At 37.9% G+C, this 19,221-nt stretch overlaps 1 protein-coding gene and 2 long non-coding RNA genes across 5 annotated transcripts; 2 read left to right on the top strand and 1 right to left on the bottom strand.

Annotated features, from left to right (window-relative positions):
• Positions 1 to 348: 348 nt before the first annotated feature.
• LOC148719858 (uncharacterized) lies at positions 349 to 5,571 on the top strand. The gene is made up of 2 exons (XR_015992973.1): positions 349 to 2,331; positions 2,836 to 5,571. It is a non-coding gene; the product is annotated as an uncharacterized LOC148719858 (long non-coding RNA).
• Positions 4,267 to 18,350, bottom strand: LOC111334165 (uncharacterized). Of its 3 annotated transcripts, XM_088737774.1 has the most exons (4): positions 18,304 to 18,350; positions 15,978 to 16,068; positions 6,532 to 6,578; positions 4,267 to 6,024 (listed from the first exon to the last, which is right to left on the bottom strand). In XM_088737774.1, exon 4 carries the CDS (start codon positions 6,022 to 6,024, stop codon positions 5,092 to 5,094), a length of 933 nt encoding a protein of 310 aa, XP_088593900.1. In that variant the 5' UTR covers positions 6,532 to 6,578; positions 15,978 to 16,068; positions 18,304 to 18,350; the 3' UTR covers positions 4,267 to 5,091. The 3 variants fall into 3 exon arrangements, with proteins under 3 accessions (XP_088593900.1, XP_022795595.2, XP_022795596.2); XM_022939860.2 differs by lacking the exons at positions 15,978 to 16,068; positions 18,304 to 18,350 and adding an exon at positions 6,730 to 7,872; XM_022939861.2 differs by lacking the exons at positions 15,978 to 16,068; positions 18,304 to 18,350 and adding an exon at positions 6,839 to 7,872.
• On the top strand, positions 13,942 to 17,547 carry LOC111334167 (uncharacterized). Its single transcript, XR_002695218.2, has 3 exons — positions 13,942 to 14,308; positions 14,878 to 16,746; positions 16,980 to 17,547. It is a non-coding gene; the product is annotated as an uncharacterized LOC111334167 (long non-coding RNA).
• Positions 18,351 to 19,221: the final 871 nt, after the last annotated feature.

Here is a 19,221-nt window from a genome sequence, read left to right as displayed (position 1 = left end):
TTGGCTGAAAACAAATGCTTTCGGTGATTTAATTAACAAGACAGATTCCTGTGTACATCATCGAGACATTAATGGAAGAAATGGCGCAGGTTTTATTCCTGGTTACGTTTGAAGGAAGATGAAATTCAATTTTTTGAGCCATTCTTACAAATAGACGTTAGTTATGTATTTCCTTTAACAAATCAGGGTGATCTCTGAATATAATAATGGAAATTTTGTTATATCGACTGAGTTGATAAAGTAAATTGGCCCGCGCACCGCAAAAAGTTTCTAAGGAGCTTTGACCCTTTGTCAGAGCGACGAAGTTGACAGTTGACCTCCTCACAACGCTCGAAGTACTAACGCTGGAAACGCGTCACCGATACAGCACCACATTTTCTTTAGAAACTTACCCCTTTATCAGGAGCCCATTAATGGACTCCTGCCTTTATTCATTCGATCTATAAATCATCGGACTAAAAAGCTCTCGTTACGTTTTGGAAATACGGCTTTTTTTCACTTGAGACTCTAGTTTTTGGATGAAGCTGTATAAATCGTTTTCAGCATTTGTAGAAGTGAAGTCGAAAATTTGGTCATTTGTAACCACTTGATCTTTCCCATTCCTGGCCATCCTATCTCCGTCACTGTTTATATACGCCTCTATTTAGTTTTCTTCTATCACAGAGGTTATATTTTTGTTGTTTTCTTAAAGCCGAGGGCAGTTTTGGAAGGTCTCGAAACGACTGATCCTTTAACTCCTTTGAGTGACCAAGACAGAATTTCTCCTTACAATATCAATACATATATCAAGCAGACAAGTAATGAGAATCTAGAAAAGTATCAATTAGGGATTATTAGTGGATGCAATACTAACTTCTCCAAAGTAACATCATAAGAATTGCAAAGCAGACTGAAAGGAGATTTGCCAATGAGATCTTGGTAGTGAAAGGGCTAATAAAGACATGGCGGCTTGATTCCTTTAATGTATCAGCATACTTGAAACTTTCTAAGTTTTCTCCGGTAATTGACCCTTTGACTCTCGAGATTATATTGAGGTCGTGGGTTAGAAAGGGTCAGTATCCTTGTGTAAATCCGACCGTTAACTTCTTCACAATACTCAGAACTTTGAACAGTCATTGCTAATCTCGCCATAGTAAGCCAATGGTGAAAGGAAACTAAAAAAAAAAAAAAAAAAGACATTAAGCTCCAAAATTTTCAAGAGGGTGTTTTTAGGGAAACTCCTTCATCAGAAGAGCGTCACAATTGGGTCAACCGTTCGCCGTAGAAAGGCCTGAAAAATTTAACCGATAGGCGTAAAATTAACAAATTTTAACTGCCAATCAAAACAAATCAACCGTAAAAAATTTCTGGTGATCTCATCGGAAAGATATGAACCGTTAGCCGTAAAAGCCATCACACATTAAAACCCTCTCAAGAGGAAGGGAACTCGCTCAATGCTTTCTCTATTTGAAGATTTTTAGGGATTTGCATTAATATCAAAAATATTCTAGGCTGCTGCCAAATGTCAGTGATTGTGTAGGCACATTTATTTGAAAAATATTTGCTAAGTTTACACTGCCAGCGCGAGATCGCACTCGGCCAATTCAATCAATCTAGTCTTATTACTCCAGCTCCTTGAAGGCTGTGTCTCGGTACTCATTACAGACACACTCCGTGTAATATCAAAACGGCCATTTCCTCAGGCCCGATTTGTGTAGTCTTCTTATTCGTCGTACAGGGCTCGACACCCAACTTTTACAACTTACTAGCCAAGTGGCTGGTGACATCTTAGATGTTACGACAACTTCAGTTTGTTTACTAGCCAAACTGGTTAGTGGCAATCGAAAACCACTAACCAAAACTGAATTTCTACTAGTCTGTGGCTAGTTGGCTACCGTTAGTGTCGAGCTCTGTAATCTGTCTCTTGAAGTTGCGGTATCGCGTGCGTATCAATCTTCGAAAGTTACTTAAAGACCAGTCATTATTTATCACCTGGGGGGGGGGGGGGGGGGTTCGGAGAATTTTTTATTCTTCTGTGCCTTTGAAAAAGCGAACATCATAAAACGATATGTTGAGTTGAAAGTCTAAAACTTAACCTGTTTCCAGTGTTCTCCTTTTAAGGCAGTAACTGGTAAAATATACCGCCTCTCTTACCTCTTATTACCGCTTAAAATAGCTTGGAATTCTTTAAAATTCAGATAAAAGGATTGCACTACCAGTTTTAAAATTTCTTTCACCGTCTCACGCCAACACGTCCAGCTTCATTACAACACTCCGGTCAGCTTTCACTATGGTTTTTTGCAGGATTGTACGAGGGGGCCGAACCGTTACGAAAGACAAAAAGACTAAAATGTGAGTGGGATGGTGAAAAGTAAGCTTGAAAGGAACCCAAAAGTACAGCGTTTAACAAACGTGATTTCCATGAGAAGGAGAATGGGATATAGGTCGATATATTGGTTATATCAACTAAGTTGAAATTGTAAATTGGCCACCGTAAAGCTAAAGAGTTAAAAAGCTGACGTTTCGAGCGTTAGCCCTTCGTCATTCGCTCTGACGAAGGGCTAACGCTCGAAAGATCAGCTTTTTAACTCTATACGGTGGCCAATTCACAATTTCAACTTAGTTGATATAACCAAATTATCTTGTTACCCCCACCGATGCAGCACCATAGTTTCTTTAGAAACTTACCCCCTTTATAGGTCGATATAGCCCGCTAGCAGGCTCACATTTGGAGCCTGCCCGCAAACTATATAGCAGTTACAATGCATGAAGTATTTTGTACCACTTCTGTTGAAACTTATTCTGTGAAACAAGCACGATGGATATTTGTTTTTCAATTTCTAAATTATGTTTCAGCTGTTGCGCATATTCTCTAATGGATGGAAAGATGTTCTTATGAAAGGCAAGCAAAGCAAAGGCAAGAAGACACTTGGGGGCAAGTTGCACATACCTAGAAGTGATTTAAAATATTTAACTTCTTCCTGTAATCTGTAAACATCAACCAACAAACAGATAATGAAAATGCTTAAACTTATCATGTAAAAGTTAATATCTTGATCTAAACACCAAATTCTCTTATTTAAAAAGAAAAGTGTGGCACGTGGAGAGAAGAATTAACAATCAAATCTTTGCATTTAAAGGGTTAACATGTAACATGCGCTATGTACTGACGGCTTCGAATGTGCTACTTCCAAAACAAGTCGCCGCGAGCCATTTTATCTGTGCTTTAACACGCTTCAATTTAAACCAGTTTACATTTGTTCGACTTCTTTCATTTCGGGGAAAAAATTCTGGCATATGCAAAAATGTTTCGCAAAACAGTCTCCTGGGATGTCACCTGAGGCGAATAGTCGTTGCAACTTGTTCATGCGTCGTCAAAGAGTGTGCCCTGACCTTAAAAGTATTGGTAATTAAGAGAAAGTAAAAAAGGCGGAGTTAATAAACTATATTTTGTTTACCTGAAAGGCGCCGCATCGCCATTTCAGATGAGAAAACTCTTGGACCATTTTACCGACAAGATGTGCTTCCTAGCGAGGCGCGAAGCTTGAAAAATGAGTCCGCGTTCTTTGAAAAAGCAGCAGAACTTGTATGGCATTAAATACGCAGTGTAATGATGAGCTATTTTTCATTCCGTGCGGCTTTTGATTTATGACTCCATACTGGTTGTCGTGTTGGCTGGTTTGTTAACAATCCGGCATTCGCGTGCCTGATAAAGTGATAATTCAAAGCTTATACAAAAGTGGTACAGGACGGCGCCACAAGTGTGCTAATAAGGTGATATCGACCTCATTGCTTTCAAAAGAGGGCTTTCCTGTAATAATGGCGGAAAGATGGCGTTGAGACTGCCTGGAACCTTATAACTATTTTACACTGGCTAGGACAAAAGATAAAAAATGCAGCTTCTTTTGGTTTTCCTTCACAATAGGGCTCAACTTTTTAGACTTAAATTGGTTGAGTTGCGGATGCTTGGTCGTATAGCTCTGATATAGTTTTTGTAGATTTAGTTCATATGCTTCCAGTATACTTGACGCCACGCAAGTCAAGTTGATCAACAATTTCGAAAGGGATTCTTCAGCAATATTCGGGCTCAAAGTAGTGTCACCTAAGACGATTCTAAGATTTTCGAATTAGATTTGACGTTATTTACATCACCCAAAGGATTTGAGGAATTAGAAAATGAGCGCTTTTGTAACCATGTAAGCCTAAAATCCTCTTCCGACCACAGGACACGAAGGGGGGTTAAAAAGAAAGAAGAATGCGTTTAAAATTATTCAATGTCATTATCCCTTTCATCTATTGTTTCGCTTTATTCTTCAAAAATCATTTATCATGTAATTACACTGTTGTTTCGTCGATTGTTTGCCCACAAAGAGCCTAACCTGCTGAAAACATGGTGCCAGACAATTAAGTTTCCGACGCTGTAATTTAATATGATTATACGGTTCTCCAATCTCAATATTTCTCAAGCATTTAAGCACTCTTACACTTTCGTGTTTGCGCTCTTACTGGAAAGGTTTATGCTCAGATTACACCACAGTTTTTTTCCTGAACGACATCCACAGTTTTATGTTCAAAATATGCAACAATAATATCCGATTCTCGTTGTATGCCACAAGTTCTGACATCACTTACTAAGAGTGGTGTCAATATTACTCTGACTATGTTATCTCTACTCCAAACTGATTAATATATTTAAAACAATTTTTGTACACGTAAATTAGTTGTTTTTTCAAAACTACGAATCATGTCGTTCATATATAGATACAAATCAAGTTTTGCTTGACTCTAATCTCACTGTTTAAATATGGCAGCCTCTGCCTTCCGTAAATATTTATCACTGTTCTTTTTTTGCTATCAAATCCTGTATACGTCGATAATGTAACGAATACTATTTTACACTGGTGAAACGTTTTTAAAATTAACTTATTTTCCTTGGAGCACTGCGCTCCGTCGGCTTAGCGGATGTTTTCTTATGGCGTATTACTGTCGGGAAATCTTTCCTTCTCCAATCTTCTTTAAGTAAGATCGTAGACAACGGTCAACTGGCTGGAAAGCTGTTATGAAGTGTTCTCCTCAGTCGTTGAAACGATTTTTCATGTAGACCATCAGTTTTTACAGCTTGGACAATCCGCAGTCATGGCAGGCACACTCCTTAACAACTTTCACTTTCTTTATCACAAAGGAAGGATTTTGTCCAGGGCATTCCAGTCGCACGTTGATTGTCTCTTGTTTAAAGGGCGCACAATAGGAACAGGAAACAAACTTCTTTGGGATGAAAAACGAATTGCATTGTCCGTAACACATGCTGTTGTTGATTTGTGCACTCTGGCAACCGCGATGATGCACAGTTTCGTTGAAGGGATGTGTAACGCACCAATCGCTTTTGAGGTTCAACCTGCCTAGGTTAACTTGGGGCCCTCCAGTAGATAAAGGTACTTTGTGGCTGTATGACATCGCTTTCCTCTTAGTCGCTAGCCCTTTTGCAACCGAGTCTTCTGTGGTCCCGCTGCCTCCAAATTTGACGTTTATTTTCGGAATATTTCCGCTTTCCTCCTCAGTTTCTTTCTCTGGCCTGATTGGGAGATATTCCCATGGCTCTCTCTGCTTATTAGGAAGACCACCTCTCGCTTGTGGTTTGATTGCAGATTTTGAATTGAGGTCACTTGGGGAAGATGGACGGGAAAATCTCAACTGCATGAGCCCCGATTGTGCACGTTTTCTTTCCGTAGACATGTCGGCATTCCTATGCAGTTTCTTGGGCTTAAAGTTGAAAAAGTTAGTGTGAACAGCTGACGAGTTTTTCGTCGTATCACGCGTCGGGGTCTCGTAAACTGTTTTCTGCGGGAGGATTTGACTTCCTAGCAAGCTGGTTGGATCTCTAGAGGGAAGTTCTCCTTTGTCTTGTTTAGGAAGTGCGCTTGTTTTGCGATTTAAGAGTTCTTCCATAAACGGAATTGGAGATGAAAACAGCGTCGACAGGTCCGTCAAAATTAAGAGGGTCACCAAACAGAAATAATTAAAGTTGACAATTCTTTTGACACCCATCTGATGACAAAAAGAAAAAAAGGAAGACGTTGATCACTTTTGAAGCACAACCAAATTCATGTTATATTTAACTTGTATTGTTACGAGAGTATCTACCAATAGAACGTTCGTGATTTCGTGTGATATTGGTGTACTTTCTATCATCACTTGAAATACATAATTATAATCTAAAGAATATGTCTTTGGTTTTAATTCATGACAAAACTCCATAAGCAAATTATCTACCCACTCTGCTATATACCCATTCACCCTCAACAAGGAGAGAAACTGTTTAACAACAGGAAATAAAGCCGAGACTTCGCATTTGACAAGTATGCTCTTGGGCAGCAACACACCTCTGCTACTGTAGCTATTAAAATGTTATTTGTTTATGATAGGTTTGGTTTGTTTGGTCCACGTTTTAAACACTCGTGGTTTGCGAGAAGAGCGGAAGGAACCAGTAACTTCTAGTAGTAAGTTGTAACGTGCCGTTTTTATGAAAAAGGGGCTCGTGAGTTCGTCAATTACCTTTCTGAATCGACTCTTAAACGATGACTTTTCTTCTTGACGTTTATCTGAAAAATAGAAATTGCGAGTTCTTGAGATCATCATTTGAAGCAATGGTATATTAAACTGAAGTGTTATCCTGTCTGGTTATAATGGAAAACTTCGAATTTCCTTCTAAAGAGAAGAATTAAGAGTTACTTGAAATCGCTCTCTGCTTACCGCGTTAGTGGGACTGACGATGCTTTTGCGGGAAGAAAACAAGCTCTGAAATTTCTGAGACAAGTGTCGAAGAAGAGCACTTGTTTGAATATAAACTGTTCTCGCTCACCCGTGATGTATATTGTCTCCACGAATGTTCCTGCCGACAAAAACCACTGTCCAAATTAGACAATTAAGTCACCTTTGCTTTGTTTACGAAACCTGTTTTAGTTAGCAGTCGGCTCCAAGCGAGAAAGCGTGATTTATTGACCTAGAATATCGATTCGTTCCAGCGAAGCTTAAGACTGTTGGCGCCACAAACGCGGCAATGAATAGATTTTTTGAATTGTCAATTGTGTATTGAGCCGCCTTCGGTAAATTGAAACGCAAAAAATCTTTGTCTCTTTTCAAAAAGTTTTAGAAACGTTTACTTAGTTCTCCTTAGCTAACAATTCGTGTTCGGGTTTCAATCATCCTTTTGAAGCTATTTTGCTATTAAGTTAAGATGGTCTGACAAAGAAGAAAACCTTCAATTAACTCGAAATTACTGTTATGATATATTAGCTCCGTTGTGGCGCCAGAGGACAAAACATTAGTCGCTCAAAAAAAGTGTTAGAACAGCCAGAGAAGGTGACGGAAATGGGGCCGTGAACTTACTTCTCTCGGAACTGTTGTTTCAAGTTGATGTTGTTTTTATTTAGGCTCTATAATACCCGCTACAAATAACTGTAATTGCTTAAAAAAAAAAAGGGTAAAGTACTAGGCGTTAAAACGAATTACAAGCAAATTAGAAATAATTTGTTTCCAGATTTGAGGCATGGGCGCCGAAAGGTAATACCGAGAAATTATACACGCTCGAGTTAAAAAAGGCCGCAATCTTGAATCGAATACCAGCCCGTCTGCAACAGATTTGTAGCAAAATTTTTATAATATTACACTAGAATTGTTTTTTTTCCTTTAAAAATGCGTTCGATTATGGTTAAATAAAATTTCCAAATGATGGATTCATCTTAGTGATTTTGAGCCACCATAACTGAATGTGTAAATGAAAGTCTAAGCTGCAGGAAAGAAAAAAATACTTAATTGAAAACGCTTCGACTATTTGTTTCAGTAAATTGCGGATAAATTTCTCATTTCCTTTTTTCCCACGAACTTGACCTAGGAAAACTTGTGGTTATTGTTTTTTTTTTTTTTTTGCTCTTTTGTGGTCGGAAAAATTAAACGTTGGTTACGATCAATATGAGTTGATTTTCTGGTAGTTTTTTACAAGTCAAAGGTTACGAGCAAAGCCTGGATAAAATCAGGCAAAGATTCCCTTCCAGTGCTTGTAATCGTGGGGGGCGTAAACTTAGATGCACGTAACATGTCCTCCTGTAACGAGGACCCCAGGGGTAAAGCTTGGGGCATCATTCAACTCAATGCTGTCGCAGTAGTGATATGCATAGAACGATATAACATACTCTTATGTTACAAATTGAAAGACTCGGGTATAAAAAAATTGACGTCACAAACGGTATCGTATTTTGTTTTTTTAGGAAGAGTATGGGAAATACTCATGTCTCATAAAAACCCTGGTATAAAGAAAGACATTCTTGAGCCCAGTAATAGTAATAATGTCTGAAGAAGGGCTCCCATCAAATCCCTCTCCCATCGGGAGAGGGATTTGAATTTCGGTTTACCGTACGGATATTTAACAATAGGGACTTAAAGCAGTCAGGACGGCAACGCCACGGAAGACGTCGATTAAAAAATTAGTTTCTACTTTTAGTTAGAATTTCGAAAATGGCTGCATGTGTTTACCGTCTCTTAGGGCGCCGGATCTCAAACTCAACATAACGCATAAGAGTAGCGTTGAGTTACAAATGGAAATGAAAATAATTTGCCGCCGCGGTCTCGCTTCGCAGACGACGCAAATTTTGGTGATTTCACGTTGTTGTTTCGCAGAGGACGGCTAAGAAATGTACAAAGTTTTAAAACGCACGTGCTGGGCTATTGTTCTGCCAATTAGATCTGTTGTTTTTCCACGTTCTCGTTGCCGTAGCCGTCGTGGTTTGCTTAAAGTCCCTAATTATTCCACGAGCACGCGTTGGATATGAGATGATAGATAGCCAACAAGGCGCGTAGCGCCGAGTTGGCTATAATCATCTCATATCCAACAAGCGCGAGTGGAATAATTGTTTTATTAAAAACGTTGAATTAAATTATTCAATTTTATTAAATTTTCTTAAATTTTTAGCTCCCTTTTAATTTTAAGCTGACACGTACGCTTGCCATATTTGTAGATTATGGTATATTGGCTAATATACCGTAATGGCTCAGCCAATAAAAAGTCTTGAATTACATTATCCAATGATCTAGTTTTTAATAAAATGATATACACATCTCATTGAAGGTGAGCTTTTTATACCACTCTTAAAGCTTTAATGTTTCTTTTTTCTTCCTGTCGTGTTTGACTATTATTTTATTTCTATGCTTCATTGATATACCTCCAAACCACTTGGCTAGCTACTGACGTAAGTTATTTTAAGTATGACGTCTGTTTTCAAGCGGTGTTTGAGGAAGTATGACAGCAATACTAGTCCAGTAGCCGAAATATGCTTAAAGATAGTTGTGTGGGCAAATTTAGTTCTCTTAATTACTTCTCCGTCTTCTTGTCGTTGTGCGCAGCTTTGTACTTTGGGTGCAGCCAGCGTTGAATGAAAATATTTCCCGGGCTAAGCTTCGTTTGCTGATCTTATGCCGCAGAAAGTTCAGATTTGACCACCATTCGTGATAAGTGAACTGAAGTGTAGAGCATTCCATTTAAATTGAGTAACTGCTGGAAATTACTACGGAATCTGTAGTATCATATTGGCCTCCTTCATGATCATATCTAAATAGTCGCACGCAGTCAACGCAAATTGAATTCTTGTCATGATCTTTAGTAAGGCGTAAAGAAATTACTGAGATCTCTAAAGCTATTTCAGAATCCAAATTAAAGAATTAGCTTCCCAACTTAATTTGATTTGATTTTCCATCGGTTTCTTGAAAGCACAACACAAATTGTACGCTAGCAAAAATACAAATTCAATCAACCTAAGTTTATTTCGGGGTCTGCAGTGGAGCAGAAAAAAAAAAATCGATTTCATCAGTTTTAAGTCCTTCAGAGCTCTTTCTTAGGGGTTTCTGTCTACCAAAAAGACCTTTCTAATTTCTCAAAGAAGTTTTCTTTTTCTCGAATAATATATCATTGGTTGACAACATCTAAAAGCATTGCTGGCAACTTCTGCTAACTACGTATCAAAAATGGAGTAATTGTGTAAATAGATACGCGTAACTGGGTAGCGACTCGTGCTTAAAAAAAATCTAATTTCAGTTGTCTTTGCGCATTTCAAAACAGTGTTGATTACCATGCGAACATTGCAACGCACCATGAAACACCTTGCAAAACTCATTTCCTTCAGAGTATAGGGCCCGGTATGTTGAATTTTAGGAGGTTTGCCGATTGACTTTTGCAATCATGCATTGTTTATATTGCATGTAAAACTATCCAAGTTGTCGGTGTTGTTGCCAATTTAACACAGACGCCCTTTCGCCCATTCTTGGATTTTCTCATATTTATCTTTGTTTTAGCCTTAACACCGCCAACTATATATGAACAGAGGGATCATTTTGCTTGAAGAAAATCTTCACCTCATGTACGATTAAAAAAACTGGACCACAGGGTGTTCCTCTTCAAAAGTATTGTCTTGGGCTTCACTTAAATGAACAATAAACCTTAGACAAACCTTTACTCTTAACTATGTCTGATGTTTCACCCACACTTCCGATATATAGGCTTACAATACCAGGTTCCGCGTATAGCTATTGCTATTTGTAAATTGTGGATGGTTTTTCTAAGTGCAAACGAAAGATAAGTGAAATATTTACCACGACTAACTTGGGATCATCAAATGACTCCAAGCTAGGAAAAAATTAAGTTAGGCTTTTGTTCAATGGTTAAGCCGATTTTTTGGTTCGTTTAAATTAAAATTGACTAAACACATCCATAATAGAAAACCGTTTTGATTCGGTATGTTTGTCATGAGTTACTTATACAGACGATCCAACTGCCTCAAGGCTCGCTACAATCGGCGAGACAGAAACGTCACGGTATAAGTGAGGGCGCGGGAACTGAATGAATTCTCTCAAGTCAAGGATCACTTACGTGAAGCACTTGTGAGTGTCGTGGACGGAGACAGGAAGTCTATGCTTGTTTTTAGGAATGGTACATTCGAGGGAGGTGGCTGTTGTAAAGAAATGAGGAAAGGTGTGTTGTGGCAACAATAAACACACACGCGAGCGTCGAACGAATGATCGTTTCACTGGACATTCTCTCAGAAAAAACGGATTTGTAATGAGTGTTTCACGAGAAAATAACTGGTTGAACTTCATGAAAGGTTGTAAGGCCTCGCTAAATCTCCTTTCTCAAGGAGAGTTTTCGTTTCAGCGCTTACAAAAACTCCTGAAGTCTCGAAAAATCAAAGGATCTACGGCTAAGTTCGTGCATCTTAGAAACGTAAGCCGTCATTTGTAAAGGTTTTCACGAAGAATCCGCTTCAAATTTCTTCATCCTCTCTTATATTTGTTCCCTCTTAGTTTATTATTGTCTCTTTAGTTGTTCTCAGATTCTACCGAACTAATACTTTGCACTCATTTGCAACCCTCGTTTTGCCATCTTTTTCATCATTAACCATCCTCGTAATAATTCTCATTCGAAGCTAGATTAATAAAGTCGTATCGAGCAGGACACTTGAAGTTTTCGCACAGAAGAACTATTCTTTAAGTCTGTAGATGCTAGAATCTCGGAGGTTTTTTTGTTTTGTTTTTTTTTTCCAATAGTAAAAGAGAGTAATCGGAACTTCATATTTATTTCAAACTGAATTTCAAGTGAATGTCATTCGATGTTTTTTTTGCAGTACGAGGAGCATAATGCCAAATAAGTTACTGTGCAAGAAAAAACAAATTAACGGCCAGAAGAGTAGACGAAAAGATTTACAGCAACTTTGCAAATGAGCGCGCTTAAAAGAATGTTGGCGACATAACCCTTCCTTACTTTTTCGACATTGTATCTGTATTGAAAGTATGCGGCGACTTGGCGACACGGCTACCATTCTTGAAATGCCTCCTTTCCGTGTCGAGAGCCGAGTGGACAAAAAGGGTGGAATTTACAGCCTCATTAGAAAAGCGCAGAGCTCAATACATTCTCGGTCATTACAAAACGTAGAGAACCATTAGAAAAACGTTGAAAAGTAACAAAAAATAGCCAGTATCTGCTTTAAATGTCCTGTATTTCTAAGAAGAATGAGGTATTATACCTATTTTATTATCATTATTTGTTTGTTTGTTTTGAAAAACGAAAACTAAGTCTTACTTCTAAGATGTGTTATAATTAGTTCGATAAAGATAAACAGTTTAATTTTAAAAGACCCGTTTGACACTACTGCCCAGCCAAAACAACGTTTTACATAATGCTTTCGGGTAACCAATCGTCTTAACTGCCTTAAGTCTGTCTAGGAATTTAATATCAGTGTAAGCCGTTGAGATAATAAATGTTCTAACTTAGTGCGTTTAGTCAACACCAGAGAAAGTGTATTTGTAGTAGAAAAAGTGATCAGATTGCGTTATTGTGTAGAATTTCAGCCCTTACTTACTAGTCACAGAGTAAACTAAGATAGGAAGATATCTTTCCATTTTATCACAACAAAGTTTTAAACGAAGGGTAGAGGAACGGAACGAAGCTTGAATAAACCATGAAGGGGCATCGATGTGTGTAATCGTAAAAGCAAGAAAGGATTTAAATTGAGGCTAACTTGAGGGTCGGCTGGGTTTTTGCAAAGTTTATCTCGGTTGGTTTTAAAGTGTTGCGTTTAACTGAGGAACGGATCCAATCATTCTTCGCTTCTTCACGGCCGTAACTTTGCAAGTTACAAAACACTTTTAAGAATGCAACGAAGACAACAATACAGTGTGGTGTCCACTTTATTTGGCCCTATAATGTGTTCAAACCATTAGTCAAAAGGGGATATTTGGGAACACATTATAAACAAGGAAACAACCACTTAAATTCACTTGAATTCTTTTTTAAAACATCCTTTGTGTATGCTCGAACTTCTTAGGCGACCACGATTAATTTCGAAGCCAAAAATTTGATAAATTCCTTAGCTTTGATGGGTTTTTGAGAAGCAATAAAAAGTTAGGAAATCCACGTGTTACTCGAACGTCAAATAGAATTGTTTAAAAAGAGGAAATCAGGATTAGAAGTATAGGTTTCCGAACATATGTTTATCAAGGAACACATTTTCAATCGCAAAGGTGCATGTCGTGAATTCAAGAACTGAATACTGAGTGATTTGGATATGTTTTCCAAAGACGAATTTTTCATCTGCTTCAACTTGTGAAGTAGGAATGAATGGTGGATCCAATCATTTTTTGGCCTTATGTATCGATATTTTTCTAAGCGACCACTTTCTTTAGGTGACTACTCTTAGCTTACTTACACCGTGGGTGGTCGCTTACAAGAAAGTTGACTATCATCCAGCCCCTCTCTTCCTCAGTAGCAGTGATGGCGTTTGCTTTCGTGTGAACGTGACTAAACTCACGTGACATACGCATGAGTATTATTACATATTTGTCGTTTTCTTCAGTTCCTCGGAAAGTTCATTTTCCTCTGAACGTTTTAGAGGGGCGTTATCGTGATATTCAAGACAAAACGTACACTGAGCTGATATCGACTGTAAATAAAAAGTTTCAAACATACTCGATGCAAGGAAATTTCTTGAGATTAGGCTCTAGCACAAACATTTATTTTCTCCGCATTTATTTATTCGCATAAACATTTATTTACTCGACGCAAGGAAATTTCTTGAGATTAGGCTCTAGCACAAACATTTATTTTCTCCGCTTGCAACATAAACACCGCCACTAAGTCTACGAGAGTGCCTTTCTTTGTTGTTGTTTTTTTCTTGTTTTGGACGAGAATTGCAGACTATCAAGATCATTTTGTTCCTGATGCATGTAAGACGATTATGGGTTTGGCTTAATTAGGGTTAGGTTCCGACGTTTCATCTGAGTTAGATGTCAATTGGACCAGCCTAAGGCGCGCCATCTCGGTAGAATAAGAGAGATTTAATATATGAAATCCGGCGATTAGGGAATTAAGAAGCAAATACTTCTAAGCAGTAAAGAAAGGGGTTTCTCAATTTGTAACAAGTTCTTAATTAACTCAAAGAGATCTGTAAAAGGTCTGGAAAGATAGCAGGAATTTAACCAAGGAAGGACATCGTAAAAAGATTTTTCGAAGGACGTCGTTAACCAGGTTCTCAATGAAATTAAAAAACGTTTCGTACTCTGTTGAGAATGTATCCGTCGTCGTGCGACTGTGGTACTAACTGTTTTTCTTTCCTTTTTTTAAGAATGTCAAAGCTGGTCAAGATTCCATTTTTCCGCTAATTAAATATTGGGCAATTTGTCTGTATTAACCTAATTTTGTCTGTCGGCCTTTTCCTTCAAAGGAATAACAGACTATTTTTGGACTAAAAGATTACCTTGGCTGGTTTCAGTCGGTGAGAGCATAATCCAGGTATTTAGGGTCAGGAGGTGTGTCTTTTGCATGAGATGCACTTTTCTTCTTTTTTCTTTTTTTTTTTTTTCTTTTTTTTTTTTATATTTTCATTTGCAAATTATGTCGTTTACCGACGATACTTTGGTGATTTTTTTTTGTCCTTTCTTATAATCCTTTGTTTCCCGGGTTAGCATGAGGTTTTAATTTACACTTACCGCCTAGGGATCTCTTTGTATTCTACCGTTTTTAAAAACCTAGTTTACAGCCCAGAGAAAATGCGACAAAACTTTAAACAGGTCTGAAGCGCGATGAAGGTCACCGCTCTGGGGTCAGTGAAAATTAGTTCAACTGCTTTTGCAACTGGCTTTAAGTGTTACATATCAGCTTAGTTCTAATTCAATTTTCACTTTTAATTGGAAACCAGGATCTGTTAGCGATACTTCGTAAGTTAGTTAGTACCTGATTGCTTCAGACACGAGTTCAACTCGTCACATATAATTAAACATGTCGAGTTAAATAAACCGGATCATTGTGATGCTCCGTTTTGTAAGATACTTCATTTTCACAAGGCTTCTCCTTGCCCACAGGCGTTTGAATGAGTACTGGCGAACTTTCCAAGAAAGCCTGATGAAACCTGCGTTGGACGTGCATCTTATCAAGGGGGTCTTCTTTTAACGTGCTCAGAAATGCTTTCTACTTTTTCTTTTTTTCCTTCTCACATACTTATCCTAATGTAAAGATCATGTTCGTATGCTAGAAAAAGTTATAAATTATAAATTATGAGAGATAGCCCTGCCTGGAAAGAATTGTAGATTTGTTTTTGAAATGGGGATTATCTTAGGTATTCCGTTACGTAAGCCAGCCATAAAGGCATCCTTAGGCTTCGTTGCCTGGTCAGTATTCTTTTATATTTTTTTGTACACACAGTGTTAGGAAAAAGTTAAGAAAATGAACGGAACTACGTAGCAACAGTCCCAGCCGCTTCACGCCACAGAACTCCACGAATACTGAAAACGATGTGTGTTTCTCTTCTAGGAGTGTCCAAAACTGAATTCCCCTTCCAATATCTATGTTCTTTCAGGAAGAAAGGTGACACTTCTCAGATCCAAAACTATTCGAAATGTGTTTCCGACAATGTGGAGGATTGATAGACTGAGTGGTGCAGTTGAAATAAAACATTATTGAAAATGAACTATACCCAAATCATCTGAGGTATAGCAAATGTAACTCTACCATTTTGTCATGCTACCCAGTAGGGGCTGTTTCATTCGTAAAGGACTTTGTTACGGAATTTCGACTCATTTTTAGTTTTTTACGTAGTCACGGTGTCAGAGAGAATTGTACCTCAGTACCCTTTCAATCCCAAGATATCATAGATTTCTTGCAAGTTGGCCCTTAGAATTTTATGTTAAATCAATTAATATCTTCTTACTGATATTTTCTTTCCTTATAATCTTTCTGCCTGGAATTAAAATGTATTTATTAAAAATGAAAGGAAAAACAATTTTTTTTTGTCAATCCCGGCGATGGAATAGTACCAAACAAGGATTGCTGAGGATGAACAAGATTTCCACTTGTTGAACAAAATGATCTTAAAAACTTTAGGCTAGATTACTCAAGGTGGACGAACTGTCCCGTAACAAAAAACGTAATAAAACAAAGAAAGACAAAAACTATGTGACTGTACCTCCACAAAGACGGCAGACTTAACATTCATTTAAAAACCAGCAGTTTCTTGTAGCAATAAACGTTTGGTCGAGGTCCTTTCCGTCCACCACCTGTTGAAGATCACCAATTACTAGGTTATTTTCGAAAGAATCCAATATGTGTGATTATGAAAGAGGGAGGCATTATATACAACGCTTAGTTCGGATGGTATTCGTGGGCGAATTATGACGCAGCTCTGATGAGTTCCAACATCTTTCAGCGGTCTCAGAAGATCGCCAAATCTCTAGGAAATCCTATTCAATGTAATTAAGATGAAACTGTGGATATTGGCAAAAATTCAACAAAATGTTCGAAATTTTATTTGATAGAGGTCAGGCCATTGAAAACCCTCAAGGCACGCTTTTAGCAAAACCATTCTGGACTAGCAGTGGTATCTTTAATTAAATTCGGTAAACAACCTTCAGTAAAATCAATAGCTATCTATATACAATATTAAATTGGTCAAAAGCTATCACTATACTGTTTTACAAGATTGCCGAATGAGAATCCAATGACCCAAATACACAGTTAATTCGCTTTTCAATTCACCTATTGATCTGATTTCTGTGACATTCTCAGGTAATGAATCCCACAAACAGGCACCGCTGTAACTAAAACTGCGTTTTAAGTCATTAGCACGCGGCCTTGGCAATGTCAGTTTACAAAAGACGTTTTGTCCAGTGTAAAACCATTACAGCTACGGGGCCTTCTGTTTCATGAGTACAATTAACGACTCGAAAAAGATTTAGGTGAGACAATAAGATATTTCCATGTAACATTTTAGGAATCCTGTAGACAAACCCGGTTTTCAATGAAAAAAAAAAAAAAGAAATTTCTTGACAATATCCAAACTTATATCGCAACGTAACTTTAAAATATTGGTTTGATTTTGCTTATAGTCAGTTATGATGCTATCTTAAGTATTCTGTAAACAATGTCTGTTGTTAATGTGCAGATAACATATCATTTATGTATTTTACAGCAAACCCCCCTGGATTTTGGAGACCGTCTGTCTGACGTTACTCAGATGTATTTGTATCATTAAGTCTCGTTCGCTCAGTGGGTTAGTTATCCAAGGAAACCGAAATGTTAACCTTTAGCCCGTGAATCATTTGTCAGATTACTATGCAAAAATAGAAGTTCACGTATCATGTAAAAGGACTGAAATACTCGAATAAAATGCCAATTGGTAAGAGGAATAATGATGATAATCATAAATGAAGGACGTACAGTTTTTAAGATTTCAACTGCAATATCATGATAGACAATTATCTTATGCTCGTGTTTGTTTTTTACGAGGCTGAGTTATTGATTGAAGCAATAAGCATCCATTTCCAAAATAAACCGAAAACCCTCCAATGGTCTCACTCAAACGTAGATAGTTTTGTTGTTGTTGTTGTTCAGTTTCCCGCCGTTTTGTTAAAAAGGAAGGTGACAAGAACTCCATGATAAGAATGTAATTTACACGCAGTGCAGTTAATGTATGATAGAATCACAGTGACCCAATGAACAAACGAAGACGGAAAAGAGACATGGTTTGCCTATCCGAAGAAACATTCATAAAAATTGATAAATGAAATAAATTTGAATTTAGTAATGGACATTCTACCAGGTGACTGCTCTTGTCCACTGTTTTCTGGTCGAGTTGGAATCCTCTCCCTCAGAAAACTTACCAAATATTCTTTCAGGGTTTTGAAGCAATAGTGTGGCAGTTTTTCTATCAGGTCAAATTTTTACTAGGATTATAATTTGCAGTACCCCGTTATCTTCACTATTCTTGCCGGGCTATCTTTGTTCCTCGTTGATTTATGATCACCTCGGTTGTGGTTTTCTATCGTGTCGAAGTAACATTTTGTATATAGTCATTCGGGCCAATCCAGATCAATCTTCCTCAACCTTTGCCATAATTTTTTCCTTCTTTCTCTATCAGGTCCTTTTTTGTGTTTTTCTTTTTTTTCGTCTTACCGACCGAACTTGTGTTTAGTACCCACCTCGAATTTGAGGGCAGCCTTCCTCACTGCGTAAACGATTTTTTGAAAATGTCGTTTTGCACCTCGCACTGAGTTAAGCGAAGAATCCAAATTTCGGAATTTTAGTGAGAGGAACGTGTTCCAGAGATTTCCTTTAAAAATGGTCAATGTTACTCCCTATTAATTAAATCATTTCCTGGATCTGACGTGAACACTTGATTAATTTTTGTAGTTATACTATTAGCTTTAAAGATTATCGAATACTTGGGCAATCAGTGGTGCGTGTATTCTAAGATAAGCAAGAGGCCAAGATTTCTGAATTGGCGCATCCTTTACCTCAATGACTTATTTTTCCCTTTTATTGCACCATCGTTGGAAAGTCTGCCAACTCCTATCTCAATGAAGAGATATCGTATCGTTATCCTACATTGAAAAAGGAGGAAATAGAGAATGCTATTATGATCTCATTTGGCCCTCAGTTAGGGAATTTGCCCCATTGAAGAATTCGGATATGACGCAAAGCTTGGCTCCGCTTCTCCCAGAATCTGATATCTATTTTTTCCTTTCACCTGCCTGGCATTTCTTTGTAAACAAATCAGCATAGCCTGGTGTTATATCAGGAAAGAAACTCTCGCGCAAGTTGATACGCGTAGATGTTCCCGTCAGCCGTTGGCTGGACATTACGAAGAGACTGTGCTGCACTATGTTTCTCACTCCTTGGGGTGAAAGAGTCAACTTTTATTTATGCATATTCTCCATACTGTTCTCTGTACATTTTCTATTGTACTGACAAGGAGAATTTGTTTATGAATCAAGAGCTCTCGTTGATCATTTACTTTATTCTCATGACAGTTACGTTTGATTTAACAGTGACGCTCTACGGAGAAATTAGATGCCACTCACTCTAAGGGCGTGAGAGAAGGTTAAACGCATCCGTCGCTATGACGGGAAACCTTTTCCATTACTTTAATCTATCATTGACTGAGTTCCAGTGAAGATCGACTTCTCTCTTCTCTCGCTCTAGGGGGCGGGAAGATGAGAAAAGAGGTTGTTTTAAGTGATTAAAAAGTGACTTCTTCTAACAAATTTAACACTTTACCCAGCAATCAGGTGATGAGAATTAACAAAGTTACGGCTGGAGGGTGTTGTCTTGATATTATGCCATGCTCTCTTTAACTCATCTTTAAGGAACTCTTTAATGAATCTGCTAGGAAGTGTATAGCAGCAAGTAGAGAAAGTTACTATTCAGATCTT

Source organism: Stylophora pistillata, chromosome 11, assembly GCF_964205215.1.
Source record: "Stylophora pistillata chromosome 11, jaStyPist1.2, whole genome shotgun sequence".
NCBI classification, from domain to species: Eukaryota; Metazoa; Cnidaria; class Anthozoa; order Scleractinia; family Pocilloporidae; genus Stylophora; species Stylophora pistillata.
This window is presented reverse-complemented; position numbering and strand designations above follow the sequence as displayed.

Bases quoted from the DNA above. Each gene is read 5' to 3' on its own strand.
- LOC111334165 (XM_088737774.1), bottom strand. From the start codon at position 6,024: ATGGGTGTCAAAAGAATTGTCAACTTTAATTATTTCTGTTTGGTGACC.